Raw genomic sequence first — 15,618 nt, forward strand, 5'->3', positions numbered from 1 at the left:
AGAAGTGTTATCACTTCCCGGTTCCTCTTTGATAATCGGACCTTGCGGATTAATAATCCTAGAGTATGACAAGTCGACATAACAATGTCGTAAATTATGGCAGCCCCCGAAAAGTGGCCCTTCACCAGCGGAGAAAGGGAGAGGATCCCCTTCTTCATCTTCCGGTTCAGCCTTAACAGTAGCTAAAGTAGGATCCATTTGTTTTTCAATCTTCTAGTGAAGATTTGAAGGGAAAAGTATTAGTTTAGCCTGAAAATTTAAAACCTTTATTATTATTACAATGATGAAAATGAATTGCATAGAGACGAAAAGAGAGTCATGATGATGATAATCATGGACTGGTTTAAGTAATCGGGTTATACACTATATTATATTCACCATCTTCACATAATTGACAACACATCGCTTAAATTTGGAAAAGATGTATGCAAGCTGCAAGTGACCAATCAAAAAGGTTTTTCTGAATTAACTCCGTAGCATTTAACAATAAAACTCGAAATTAGTAACTTCTCATCTGTTATCACGAATGAATTCCCCATTTACTGTATCCATTACTTTGAAATGTGAGAACTTGCATTGTTTCAATTTTGACAGCTACAACTGCCATCATTAATTGACGTTAACAAGGAGGAATTAATAAGTTCTACCAAGAACACTCATTGTCGTGACAAAACATTAGGTTCATTAAGTGAAATACATGATTATAACTGCTTACTTTACATTAAATCAATAACTATCACAATTATTACCAGCAAGGGTACGCGCAACGCCGCCGATAGCACAATGCGAAGACCACAGACTAACTAATTTATATAAAGACCGCCAATTGCTTCGATTTTTTATGGCTTGAAGTGAAATTCGCCAGCGGCCGGAAGTGACGTAAACGGCTAGAAGTACTAAGCTCCCGGCTGGGCGTGACTTCGCCGCGGCTGAATGTCGAATCCACCCGCCGAAATATTTATCATTAATTTTTCAGGTTAAATGGTATTTATATTGAAATTTGTTGTATTACATATTTTCGAAATTAAAATATTTATATTACAAAGAAGATATTTCACCATCTAAATTTATTTATTTCAGTGTAAACAAAAATAGAAAGGTCACGGTTAAAACGCGACATTTATAAAAAGAGTTCAGGCGATAAATCATGGTTACTCAACTCAGCCTTACAATGGTAAATGGTAATGGTAACTTTTTTGAAATTATTATTTCAAACTATGTATAAATATAAGGCTTTTCAACAAAAACAAAAACGATAGAATTTTCAAATTACTATATTATATGTAAAATTCTATAAAATACAATATTTTAAAAGGGCGGAAGGAGTGCCCACCACTTCCTGAAGTTATGTTTCTTAACGGGGGTGCCAGCGCCCCTTTGTGGGCGTTTTGGAATTCTGGATAGGCGTTTTTAATTTTTTTTGCATTTTGGGGGTGCTGCAGAAGTTCAAGTGAGCGTTGTGTCAAGTAAGAAAAACTACACTTTCATACGCAAAATTTAACTTTAACTTTGGCATAATACTCAATATTTCAAGTTCTTTATATACGGATTTCTATTTTTCTATCGATAATTGTCTATAACCATAGTTTGTCTATATTTATTTGAAATATTTGAACAACTTGTTGGGATCTCGTATTTTTCGTTCCCGTTTTGGTGTTTTTGTTAGTGTACCTCGTCATTTTTGGTCGTTTTTTGAACAATCTGGCGTTTACGAGTCGACCCCCCCTGGCGAAGACTAACTAATTTGAATAAAGTCCGACTGTACCCAAAATTCAAGGCGAGATATGACGTCTCTCGCGAGGACAGATATGACGTAACTCCCGTCCAGGAGGTACTTATTTAAGGCCAAGTGCGAGGCGATAAATTTTAAGCGAGTGTTTTTACCTAGAATTTTCACTCATGAATTACATGAAATTATAGTAACTTTAAACATAAAGAGTAAATCCTCTCACAAGTAGGCATAGGCTATGAAACTTATAAATTTGAAGCCTGAGTAGGGACATGATAAACGGTATTGCATAAGCCGTAGCTAGATTTCAGAGTCACTTGGATGTTACGTAATTAAAAAAAAAAGATAAATTTTATGTGTGAAAAGCACCCCTTGAGACAGATTCTGACATTTCCGAAGTAAAACACCATTTTGGTTTGATTCTTCGACTTTTTTGTAAGATCTTGTGTTGCCATATGCACAGATTTTTCTGTATCAAAACAGATTTTAGGCTGCCGTTACAGTTGACAGATTTTACTTTATTTTTTTACAGATTTTTGGAATTGAACATACCTCGATTTTTTTATAGAAGGTGCCAAACAAACAAAGTCCCGCAAAAAATTGTAATTTTGACAACCATATCACAAAAAAAAAAAATGTATATATATATATATATATATATATATATATATATATATATGTATATATATATATATATATATATATATATATATATATATATATATATATATATATATATATATATATATATATATATATATATATATATATATATATATATATATATATATATATATATATATATATATATATATATATATATATATATATATATATATATATATATATATATATATATAGGTAAATCATTTACGGTTTATTCAGATCACAAACCTTATATATATATATATATATATATATATATATATATATATATATATATATATATATATATATATATATATATATATATATATATATATATATATATATATATATATATATATATATATATATATATATATATATATATATATATATATATATATATATATATATATATATATATATATATATATATATATATATATATATATATATATATATATATATATATATATATATATATATATATATATATATATATATATATATATATATATATATATATATATATATATATATATATATATATATATATATATATATATATATATATATATATATATATATATATATATATATATATATATATATATATATATATATATATATTTATATATATATAAGGTTTGTGATCTGAATAAACCGTAAATGATTTACCTATTGACCAGTATTACCAGTATCTTACCGCTCCCTTAATTGCTAAACATTCTAAATATATTGCTTTTTATCTTCTACTGAGTATGTCACTGGTTTTTCTCTACCATCAGGCTGCGTTTTTTTCAAAATGGCCCCAACGCCTTCTAAAGAAGCATCGGTATAAATGTTGACTGGTGTAAATCCTGATCAAAAATTTCTAGAGCGGGCTGGGAGCAAAGCAAGATTTTTGTTATTTTAAATGCTTTTTGGCATTTGTCACACCAAACAGATTTTAAAAAAAATCCTTAGTAAGTTGTGCAATAGTTCAAGTATTATTGCACTCTTTGGTATGTACTGAATGAAGTTTATTTTACCAAGTCTCACGTAATATATATATATATAAAACCGCATTTTGTAAATTTTAATCTGAAACCTTCCGTTTCGATCGCTTCCAGCAACTGTGTTAGATGTTTAATGTGCTTAGCAAAAGTTTTAGAAAATATAAGTGTAACCGGCGTGGGTTACGTGCGATGAATCTCAGAAATGTACACGCCTGGCCTTCACTCGGAATCTACCAACTTGCCACCGTTGTAAGGGGTGACGTTCCAGACGGCCCCGCCGTACCGAGTTACCGAGTAAGCTGGATACGGACGGAGGTGACTGGATGTATGAGCCGGGAAGAGCGGGCACTGGATCGACAAGTCAACCTCAATAGCCCTGATAAGGGCTTTCCGAAACTGGTCCGTGAATCGGTACAATGAGGCGAAACGGTCCAGGCTGGCGGCGCGGCGAGTCGTCCAAGGAGCGGGAGCGGAGAAATGAAACACAGGTTTCAACAGTCACACCAGAACTAATTTATTATATCAAAATGCGCCCTCTATATACCCGGCCGTGATCGCGTACCGCCCGACAGTGGGAAAGTACAGCCAATCAGCGGCCGGGGGAGAGAGACAGCCATATCTCTGTCTCTCTCTAATGGGCACCGGACGGGCTACACTTTTATACCGTACCGGTGCCGTTCCAACAGTTCAACAATTCGTTATTACATTAGAGTTATTACAAGACATATTTATTCTACACAGTATCCGTAATATCAAGGCGCATATTTTCTCATCCTTACTTATATCTAATACATTTCTTTATCCTAAAATACAAATGGTGCCGAAGCCATATAAAATCGGTACTAATTCCCAGAGGCCCTTCTTCGGGCCGCGGCCCGACGGGCGACCGTCTCGCCCGCCGCCGGACGCCTAGAATCCCTTTTCAGGGCCGCCGCACGGGGTGTGCGATCTGTCCGTAACAATAAGAATATCATCTATGTTATAAACGGTGAAATCAGTCAGTTTATACTTTAATTTATTATTAGATTAAAACCAATATTTTTAGCTTTTCCACTTTTTTATTTGACCAGCGACCGGGTTTCGTCGTTACCGACATCATCAGACTGGTGAGAGGCTTTACAAATTTGTATGTTATATATAAAAGAAGGCAGGAGTTGATAACCATGATTTGATATAATTTTATGAGAAATTAATTTAATTTTAGTGAATTTAAGTATTGTATGATATTTTAAATATTTTTTTTATAAAGGTTTTTTGTATTGAAAGCACGATTTTATATAAAGTTAAAATAGATTTGTATTTTTTATTCATTTACAAAAAATACAAATCTATTTTAACTTTATATAAAATCGTGCTTTCAATACAAAAAACCTTTATAAAAAAAATATTTAAAATATCATACAATACTTAAATTCACTAAAATTAAATTAATTTCTCATAAAATTATATCAAATCATGGTTATCAACTCCTGCCTTCTTTTATATATAACATACAAATTTGTAAAGCCTCTCACCAGTCTGATGATGTCGGTAACGACGAAACCCGGTCGCTGGTCAAATAAAAAAGTGGAAAAGCTAAAAATATTGGTTTTAATCTAATAATAAATTAAAAATGCAATTCCATCACGAAGTGTCAGTGGATAATATAAATCTATTAAAAAGTTTATACTTTCTTAATATGTTACCTAGTATCGCTTGAAAAATTGCTGGTGAGGTCTTCAATCCAAATGGTAAGCAAGTCCATTGGAAATGTCCTTCTTGCGTTACAAATCCCATCTTTTTCTGTCTTCAATTCGTAAAGGAATAGACCAAAATGCTGAGTTTATATCTAGTGTTGAAAAAAAAATTACAATTCCTGGTCTTTCTCACAAGGTCTTCAATTAAGGGAAATGGTTTAGCTTGAGGCAATACAATTTTATTCAGGTTTCTGAAATCTATACACAGTCTGGATTTTTTGTTTTCCTCTTTTAAATGCCAATGTAACAGGTGCAGCAAGTGGACTGTAGGATTATTCTATAAGCTTATTTATTATTCAGTAATATTGCCACTATCCACTATCTACTGTCCACTATCCTCGCTTCATATCCACTAACAGTGCCGATAACATATTTGTAAATCAGTGCATTTATTTTTAAAAAAAAATATCAAATTTTGTCAAATCTAATCCAATCAAAAATCTTATTTGAATTTTTCTTCATCAATTTATATCAATATATTTTTCTTCATCAATTTCCTTTTAGTTTTAATAACTTAGAATTTATTAGAGAAATATTTGAACCTGAATCGTAAATTCCATTTATTTGTATTTTATCATTTAGTTATAGTTTGACATTTATTTATGGTGTTACTATTCGTTTTATTGATCAGTTTCATTTCACCTCTAAGCTGCTCGATTTCTAGTGTCAAACTATCCGTCCCGTGCTGGATTGTTTTCCATTACAATATTTTTGACAAAAAAGCATATTTTTGCCTATTTTTTTAAGTAAAACTTTCGGAAATCCATCATAGATGTTCACAGTACACAATTCACTTTATTTATTATGTTTTATAGTGTATTTAAACAAAAATATTAACATTCACGGAATCGCAGCCGAAAATTTGGCGGCTGTATAGAAGACGCGGCTGTCGTATAGTCCATTCTTTGCGTGCGCGCAGTTTTTTTTAAAATGCGTTGTATTAAAAATTAAATGTAAATTAAAATGAAATTTAGAAAAATATTTGAAATTAAAAATTTATAATAAAAAACTGACATGATCAATATTTCAAAATTGTGTGAAAATCTTCAAAGCAGGGATTAGAACAAAAATGCATTTTGCATGTGGGACATCAAAATTATGTGCCTTTATGCCTTTTCTAGCGTATTGATTATGGTCGCTTTCACCATTTTTGTTTTCAGAATCATTATTTCTTATAAAAAACATGATATTTTATTCATTGTCGTATAAATTTTAACTAGGAAGAGATACATTTATGACGATAAAAGTTATAACAAACAAAAATGCTTCCAGTATTCGAAGCATCGCACGATAATAAACAAAAAAAAAATAGTACAACAATATCACAAAACACCGTTTTACACAATCACTTGTTAGTTAATTATAATACCCTTCTCGTTCCACACAGTAAATAAATAAAATAATTATGAAAAAAGTTAATGATAACTAAGATCGCCTAAACTGATTGAACAGACTATACGATACTGAGACCACGCGACGAGCACGAGCCGACCGGAAGTATTCACGATAAAGTTTACACAAAATTAAAATAATTTTGATATTTTATGACACAAAATCAAAGAAAACTAATTCATCTATGCCTCGAATCAAATTTAAGTGCAAGAAATTATCCATAGGTGTTGATATAAGTACGTAAAGTTGAAAAACGACTATGCATGCGATCCGCAGCTTACGAGTTAACTTAGCTTCTATAACTGATTGTTAACATGAATGCTAGTATTTAAAAAAAATATATTATCATTCTCCTTTGTTTTATACCAGCATGTAGCTTCAGGACGATACCGAGTTCCCTTATTTAATTTTTTACAAATCTTACATGGAATTTTATCTCTAATTTTACCACTTTTTCTTAGATTTCCATATCTTCTTTGATCCGAAAACCTTTTTTAATTTACAGTGTGTACATACATGCTTGCTCACTTCCTTGAAAAAATCCACTGTATCTTCTAATTTTTCTCTATCAATCTTATTAATGATGAATTCTGGTAAACCAGCCGCAACAAGATCCACCAAAGTACCCATGTCGATCGTTCTTCTCATCTCCAACAGAAGTTTTTCCTTCCTCATGGCATAATCCAACAATATTCCTTCATCATATTTAAATAATAATGCATATGTTACGTGCTCGACGTATGAGGAGCTGAAGAAGGCTTCCGAAAAAAGACGAGATGGGCGAAAGAGATGACATCTGTTGCTACAGACCAATCCGCAGGATTAAGACCAAGAGAGATGTTACCTGGTTCCATCCCTTGTTTGTAAGAGATTTACAAAATTTGTTTTTCCATATTGCCCATTTTAACCGTTTGACCGCTATGCGGCGCTATCGCGCTTCGATATTTTGTCTCTAAAACAGTTACGCAGCGCGGTCGCGCTGTCATTTTAGTGCGAGTTTGTCGGTCGTTTGGAGGTCGTTTCTTGCTGCTCGTGTTTTTAAAATATAAGTGTACTTTCTCAAGCGTAAAAAGTACTATACATCAGTTTTTATTTTAATTATTTTTTTTTATAACTTTTTTTACGTATTAAAAAACGAAACCATGTCGAGTGATAACAATGTTTCAGACACTGAATTGAGTTCTAATTTCACATCAGAGGATGAATCTTTGGACACGATTGGTGTAAGTAATGATGACGATGGTGTAGTAGGTCATAGAAGAAAAAGATTAAGAGTGGAAAGTGAATCCTCAGAATCATCTTCTTCTTCTTCAGAAACGGAAGATCTAACATTCACACCCATTCCACCAACAAAAACATTTTCTAAGGCGACAGATGATTTTTTTGAAACACCTGGGCCAAGACGCGCTCCTCCGTCAAATGCCAGTCCTTCAATTTATTTTTCACAACATTACTTCTTGAAAGCACTGTTAGAGAAACCAATAGATATGCTCCGCAGTTCATAGAATCGCACGTTCTTTCGAATAATTCACGAATCAAGAAGTGGACGCAAACTAATGTTCGAGAAATGAAAGCTTTTATAGCAGTCTTGCTAGAAATGGGAATAACGAAACGAAGAACTAACTGTTATTGGAGACAGAATTCCAGAAGAATACCATGGTTTGGAAGAATGTTTGCCTACTTAGATTAGATTAGAATGTTTGCCAAAATGTTGTATGCCTACTTAGATGAGAGGAGAACTTGCAAATTCTGGAAGAAGGTGGTTTTCAACATTTTTGGAAGGATGGAGTTGAATGGCTATATCCTATACAAATCTAACACCAAAGAAAAAAATGTCCCGCCTACAATTCACATCCGCTATTATTGTACAAATCGAAGAAGAATGGATGACCTTCAGACATATGGAAAATAAAGCATCAACTTCAAGCCCAAAATTTGCTTTGGAAAAACTGCCTGGACGCAATTTACGGCAGTGTGCGGTCTGCAGTAATAGGAGGACTGGATTAAAACGTTCCAACCTTATCTGTTGTCGTTGCAAGAAGGGGCTGCACGGAATTTGCGCAGGAAAACATAAATATGAAACTTAAAAAAAAAAATATTTAGCTTTCCATTTTTTTTATTACTTACTACTTATATCTCTTTTAATTGCCTTCAACAGTTGTTTGCATTAATACTTTATCTAAAAATTGTTAAAAGTTATATGTAAATCGATGTATTGGAGAATTATAATGTTTTATTATAATGTTTTAAGTAGATATATATTTTTTATTTTTTAAATACTCAAATTTTCTATAGCAGTTTTAGAATGTATTAGAATTTTGATAGATAGCTGTCAAACGGTTAAGTTCACGGAAAACTTTATCATCGTCGAACTGTACCAATCTTCACAACTTTTATCCATAAACATCAAGTATTTCAATTTTTTCTCATCGATTGTCACCTCAAAATGTGTGCATTCTTTTTCAAAAAGATCCATCCACTGTTTTGAATTAGAATTTTTGCTAGTAAGTTTTTTAATTTGAACTTCGTTGAAATGTTTTTTAAATCCTGCTCTTTGCTTACCTACCTGCGTATTTGTAAGTAAATTTTCAAATAATTTTTCCAATGATTAATGAGCAGTATTATTTTTTTTTGGATTTTGTTTCGCCATTTCCGAATAACAAAATTGTCATTTCATAACGTTGTAATATTTTGCATTGTTATCAAGTGGGTATGAAATAATAAAATAAACAATGTGTTGCTTTGTAATTAAAAAAACGACATTAAAGTTTATTCAATAAAATATATAAATATATTCTGTTCTTGCTTATCTCAGAATTTGTTAGTAATTTTTCCAATGTTTGATAAGCATTATATATATTTTATTTTGTTTCTCCATTTTCGATTAGCAAAATTGTCATTTATAACGTTGTAATATTTTGCATTGTTATCAAGTGGGTATGAAATAGTAAAATAAACAATGTGTTGCTTTGTAATTAAAAAAACGACAGTAAAAGTTTATTCCATAAAATATATAAATAAATTCTGCTTTTGCTTATCTTAGTATTTGTTAGTAATTTTTCTAATATATATATATATATATATATGTAATAAAATAACTAGGTACCTACCTATACATTTTATTAAGTACTTACAAAAAGTACCTACATAAAACAGTTCTACCACCAGATGCTGCATGCGTCGCTCAGAATAAAACAAAAGACTTCCGATAATATTGTTAACTGTCAGAATCAGATAGATAGATAGAATCAGATAGATATAAAAATTATTGTAAAGATTAATTGAGAATAAACTTTTATTGTCGTTTCTTTAATTACAAAGCAACACATTGTTTATTTTATTATTATACACCCACTTTACATATTATTTACACTTAATTTTCAAAAGGAAAATATTACCACGTTATATATATATATATATATATATATATATATATATATATATATATATATATATATATATATATATATATATATATATATATATATATATATATATATATATATATATATATATATATATATATATATATATATATATATATATATATATATATATATATATATATATATATATATATATATATATATATATATATATATATATATATATATATATATATTTATATATATATATATATATATATATATATATATATATATATATATATATATATATATATATATATATATATATATATATATATATATATATATATATATATATATATATATATATATATATATATATATATATATATATATGCATATACTTCATCAATTTCTCAACTGATGGCGCCAGTATCGGCCATACTACTTCTATTACCATCACGCCGTTTCACCGCAGGGGTAGGCAGAGAGGATGGAACGCCACACTCTTCTGTCCTGACATATATATATATATATATATATATATATATATATATATATATACATATATACATATATATATATATATATATATATGTATATATATATATATATATATATATATGTATATATATATATATATATATATATGAATTACCATGTGCCTCTTTAACGTTCCTTTATCCAAACATTTGTAATCACACTCAGAACAAGAGAAGGGTTTCTTACCAATATGAATTACCATGTGCCTCTTTAACGTTCCTTTCTCCGAAAATTTGTAATCACACTCTGAACAAGAGAAGGGTTTCTCACCAGTGTGAGCGGACATGTGTCTCTTTAAATGCACTTTCTGAGAACATTTATAATTACACTCTGAACAAGAGAAGGGTTTCTCACCAGTGTGAGCGGACATGTGTCTCTTTAAAATCACTTTACGTGAACATTTATAACACACTCTGAACAAGAAAAGGGTTTCTCACTAGAATGTATTACCATGTGCCTCTTTAACTTTCCTTTCTCCGAACATTTGAATTCACACTCTGAACAAGAGAAGGGTTTCTCACCAGTATGAATTACCATGTGCCTCTTTAACTTACCTTTCTCCAAACATTTATAATCACACTCTAAACAAGAGAAGGGTTTCATACCAGTATGAATTATTATGTGCCTCTTTAACATTCCTTTCCCTGAACATTTATAATCACACTCTGAACAAGAGAACGGTTTCTCACCAGTATGAATTACCATGTGCCTCTTTAACATTCCTCTCTCCGAACATTTGTAAACACACTCTGAACAAGAGAAGGGTTTCTCACCAGTATGAATTACCATGTGCCTCTTTAACGTTCCTTTCTCCGCACTCTGAACAAGAGAAGTGTTTCTCACCAGTGTGAGCGGACATGTGTCTCTTTAAATTCACTTTCTGATAACATTTATAATCACACTCTGAACAAGAGAAGGGTTTCTCACTAGTATGAATTACCATGTGCCTCTTTAACTTTCCTTTCTCCGAACATTTGTAATCACACTCTGAACAAGAGAAGGGTTTCTCACCAGTATGAATTACCATGTGCCTCTTTAACTTACCTTTCTCCAAACATTTATAATCACACTCTGAACAAGAGAAGGGTTTTATACCAGTATGAATTACTATGTGCCTCTTTAACATTCCTTTCCCTGAACATTTATAATCACACTCTAAACAAGAGAAGGGTTTCTCACCAGTATGAATTACCATATGCCTCTTTAACGTTCCTTTCTCCGAAAATTTGTAATCACACTCTGAACAAGAGAAGGGTTTCTCACCAGTGTGAGCGGACATGTGTCTCTTTAAATGCACTTTCTGAGAACATTTATAATCACACTCTGAACAAGAGAAGGGTTTCTCACCAGTATGAATTACCATGTGCCTCTTTAACGTTCCTTTCTCCGAACATTTGTAATCACACTCTGAACATGAAAAGGGTTTCTCACTAGTGTGAGTGGACATGTGACTCTTTAAATCCCCTTTCCATGAAGATTTAAAAGCACACTCTGAACAAGAGAAGGGTTTCTCACCAGTGTGAGCGGACATGTGTCTCTTTAAATGCACTTTCTTAGAACATTTATAATCACACTCTGAACAAGAGAAGGGTTTCTCACCAGTATGAATTACCATGTGCCTCTTTAACATTCCTTTCTCCGCACATTTGTAATAACACTCTGAACAAGAGAAGGGTTTCTCACCAGTATGAGCGGACGTGTGTCTCTTTAAATGTACTTTCTGAGAACATTTATAATCACACTCTGAACAAGAGAAGGGTTTCTCACCAGTATGAATTACCATGTGCCTCTTTAACATTCCTTTCCCTGAACATTTATAATCACACTCTGAACAAGAGAAGGGTTTCACACCAGTGTGAGCGGACATGTGTCTCTTTAAACTCACTTTCTGAGAACATTTGTAATTACACTCTGAACAAGAGAAGGGTTTCTCACCAGTGTGAATTGGCATGTGTCTCTTTAAATCCCCTTTCCATGAACATTTATAATCACACTCTGAACAAGAGAAGGGTTTCTCGCCAGTATGAATTACCATGTGCCTCTTTAACATTCCTTTCCCTGAACATTTATAATCACACTCTGAACAAGAGAAGGGTTTCACACCAGTGTGAGCGGACATGTGTCTCTTTAAACTCACTTTCTGAGAACATTTGTAATTACACTCTGAACAAGAGAAGGGTTTCTCACCAGTGTGAATTGACATGTGTCTCTTTAAATCCCCTTTCCATGAACATTTATAAACACACTCTGAACAAGAGAAGGGTTTCTCACCAATTAGAATTGACATGTGTCTCTTGTTTTTCCTTTTTGATAAACATTTGTTATGACACTCTGAACAAGGGAAGTTTTTCTCTTCCGCATGTAGTGATATATTACATATATTCCGTTTCATTGAACACGAAGATATAATTTCAACAACATTGTAAAAAGAAATGTGCTTGATATTCTCTGAACATGAAGATCTTGTTTCACTTCTAGTTAAATCTGAAAACAAAAATAAATATAAATATATATATATATATATATATATATATATATATATATATATATATATATATATATATATATATATATATATATATATATATATATATATATATATATATATATATTTATATATATACATATACATATATATATATATATATATATATATATATATATATATATATATATATATATATATATATATATATATATATATATATATATATATATATATATATATATATATATATATATATATATATATATATATATATATATATATATATATATATATATATATATATATATATATATATATATATATATATATATATATATATATATATATATATATATATATATATATATATATATATATATATATATATATATATATATATATATATATATATATAGACGTTTGGTGGCATATCCATATACTTGTACAGCTAATTATTCATGAATGTCGCTTAGTAAAAAATGACTAACCATTATCTACATGCAAGTAAATAAATAGTGTAAATATTTTTTTTTAAAAAGGTTATTTTTTGTTACACGACAAAAACATAGAAAGGGTTTTAAACACATCGAATTGAATTCTCAGTCGAAATAGACGGTAGTGGTTAAAGTAAAATAATGTAATTTTTTGCAGTTACTTAAATTGACTAAACAAGAACTATATCGGGCATCTGGCGATGAAATGCCCTTTGCTCGGCATCTCTCTGAAACCACATCACACATGTAGAGATAAGTCACATCATACTACAAAGTGTTACTTACAAGATTTAGCTTCACGTCTGCTCGAGTATTCCGCGCACTCTTGTTTAATGTCAGGAAGATCTATATCTATTTCGGTGAGGATGTCGATATCGCTAGATATTACTTTGTATTGTAGATCAGTAGCAGTTTCCGGTACTACTGGCCCTTCGTTCAGGTATTTCGTAGTATGGAGAGAAGCATTATAACTTCCCGGTTCCTCTTTGATAATAGGATCATGTGAGTTAATAATCCTAGAGTATGACAAGTCGACGTAACAATGTCGTAAATTATGGCAGCCCCTGAGAAGTGGCCCTTTACCAGCAGAGAAAGGGAGAGGATTCCCTTCTTCATATCCCGGTTCAGCCTTAACAGAAGCTAAAGTAGGATCCATTTGTTTTTTTAATATTCTAGCGAAGATTTGAAGATAAAATATTAGTTTAGCCTGAAAATTTAAAACCTAGATTATTATTACAATGATGAAAATGAAATGCATAGAGACGAAAAGACAGTCACGATTATGATAATCAGGGACTAGTTTAAGTAATCGGGTTATACACTATATTTTATTCACCATCTTCACACAATTGACAACCACATTACTGGAATTTGGAAAAGATGTATGCCAGTTGTAAGTGACACTCCAATCGCTTTTACTGAATTAACTTCGCAGCATTAAACAATAAAAGTCGAAATTAGTAAGTTCTCATCTGTTATCACGAATAATTTCCCCATTTACTGTATCCCATTACTCTGAAATGTGAGAACATGTATTGTTTCAATTTTGACAGCTACAACTGCCATCATTAATTGTCGTTAACAAGGAGGAATCATTAAGTTGTACCAAGAACACTCACTGTCGTGACAAAACATTAGGTTCATTTATTAAAATGTACAATTATTACAGCTTATTTTACATTAAATTAATAACTTACACAATAATTACCTGCAAGGGTGTGCGCAACGCCGCCGATAGCACAATGCAACAGTGCTGCCATATGCCAAACCAAATTAATTGTAAATATATATTTACAGATATAAATTTGCATTTCAGTGTTGCCATATGGCAACACTGAAATGCATATTTGAACAAATACCAACTGCGCCCAAAATTCAAGATCGCCGGAAATAAATAGACGATCGTCGGAAAATCGACACAATTAAACAATAACAACAACAAACTTTCACTTTCACGCGCAAAAAGAAAACACAAATAAACACCAAAGAAATCTTCTCGTTCGCGACCTCGCACACTGGTCGTTTGGACCGATTTACGAGGAAATAAATATTTTTTTAACATCTTTAATAAAATCTAATAAAAATCTCTATTATTAAAAACATATCAATGTATTAAATACGAATGTCAAAACTGATAATGATATTATTGGTGATGTTTGGCAACGTTACAAAGTGAAGCGAAAGTGATTCACCAAATTTTTCTTTCGCATTGTTATTTAATAGGTCAAAGTATTCGGATCTGTATAATTATTTCTAGTGATAAAAGTTTTTTTTTCTAAATGGATAGTTGTTGAATAAGGTGGGCCGATGGCGTTTTTTTGCAAATTCAACAATGAAATGGGTCTAAAAAGTTGCATTTTGGATTGCACATAACGAGAAAAATACTTAAAAAAATATTCGATACTACTTTTGGCCCTCAACCACAGCTCAAAGTTTTCGGAAAAGACATTTTTTGCGCTTAACGAGCTGTCATTTCATAATTTAGTAATAAAGACAGTCTAATTAAATGTTAAGGTATGTAATATACTTTACTTGATAAGCATATAAAGGCAAAAGTTGCACTTTACGTTGTTATAAATAGGTAGAGTTGTTTTAGTAAGTCATTATTTCTATCAGTATTCGGCCAGCGCGCGGCGCACTAAGGAATTGGTTGCGCTGTCCTTAATTTTCTTTAGATACCGGTACTTTGAAAATATGCTAGAATTATAAAATATGTTTAATTTTAG

General features: G+C 31.1%; 1 protein-coding gene and 1 pseudogene across 1 annotated transcript; both read right to left on the bottom strand.

Moving 5' to 3' along the window:
• Window positions 1–4,170: 4,170 nt before the first annotated feature.
• On the bottom strand, window positions 4,171–9,096 carry LOC148299727 (uncharacterized; annotated as a pseudogene).
• A 2,084-nt stretch (window positions 9,097–11,180) lies between these two features.
• LOC148299728 (uncharacterized) lies at window positions 11,181–14,770 on the bottom strand. The gene is made up of 3 exons (XM_088275757.1): window positions 14,601–14,770; window positions 13,679–14,099; window positions 11,181–12,895 (listed from the first exon to the last, which is right to left on the bottom strand). The coding sequence occupies exons 1-3, from the start codon at window positions 14,715–14,717 to the stop codon at window positions 11,181–11,183; spliced, it is 2,253 nt and encodes a 750-aa protein (XP_088131883.1). The 5' UTR covers window positions 14,718–14,770.
• Between the last annotated feature and the right edge of the window lie 848 nt (window positions 14,771–15,618).

Source organism: Brachycentrus maculatus, unplaced genomic scaffold (genome assembly GCF_059751285.1).
Source record: "Brachycentrus maculatus isolate JH-2025_06_01 unplaced genomic scaffold, ASM5975128v1 h1tg000984l, whole genome shotgun sequence".
In the NCBI taxonomy this organism is placed as follows: Eukaryota; Metazoa; Arthropoda; class Insecta; order Trichoptera; family Brachycentridae; genus Brachycentrus; species Brachycentrus maculatus.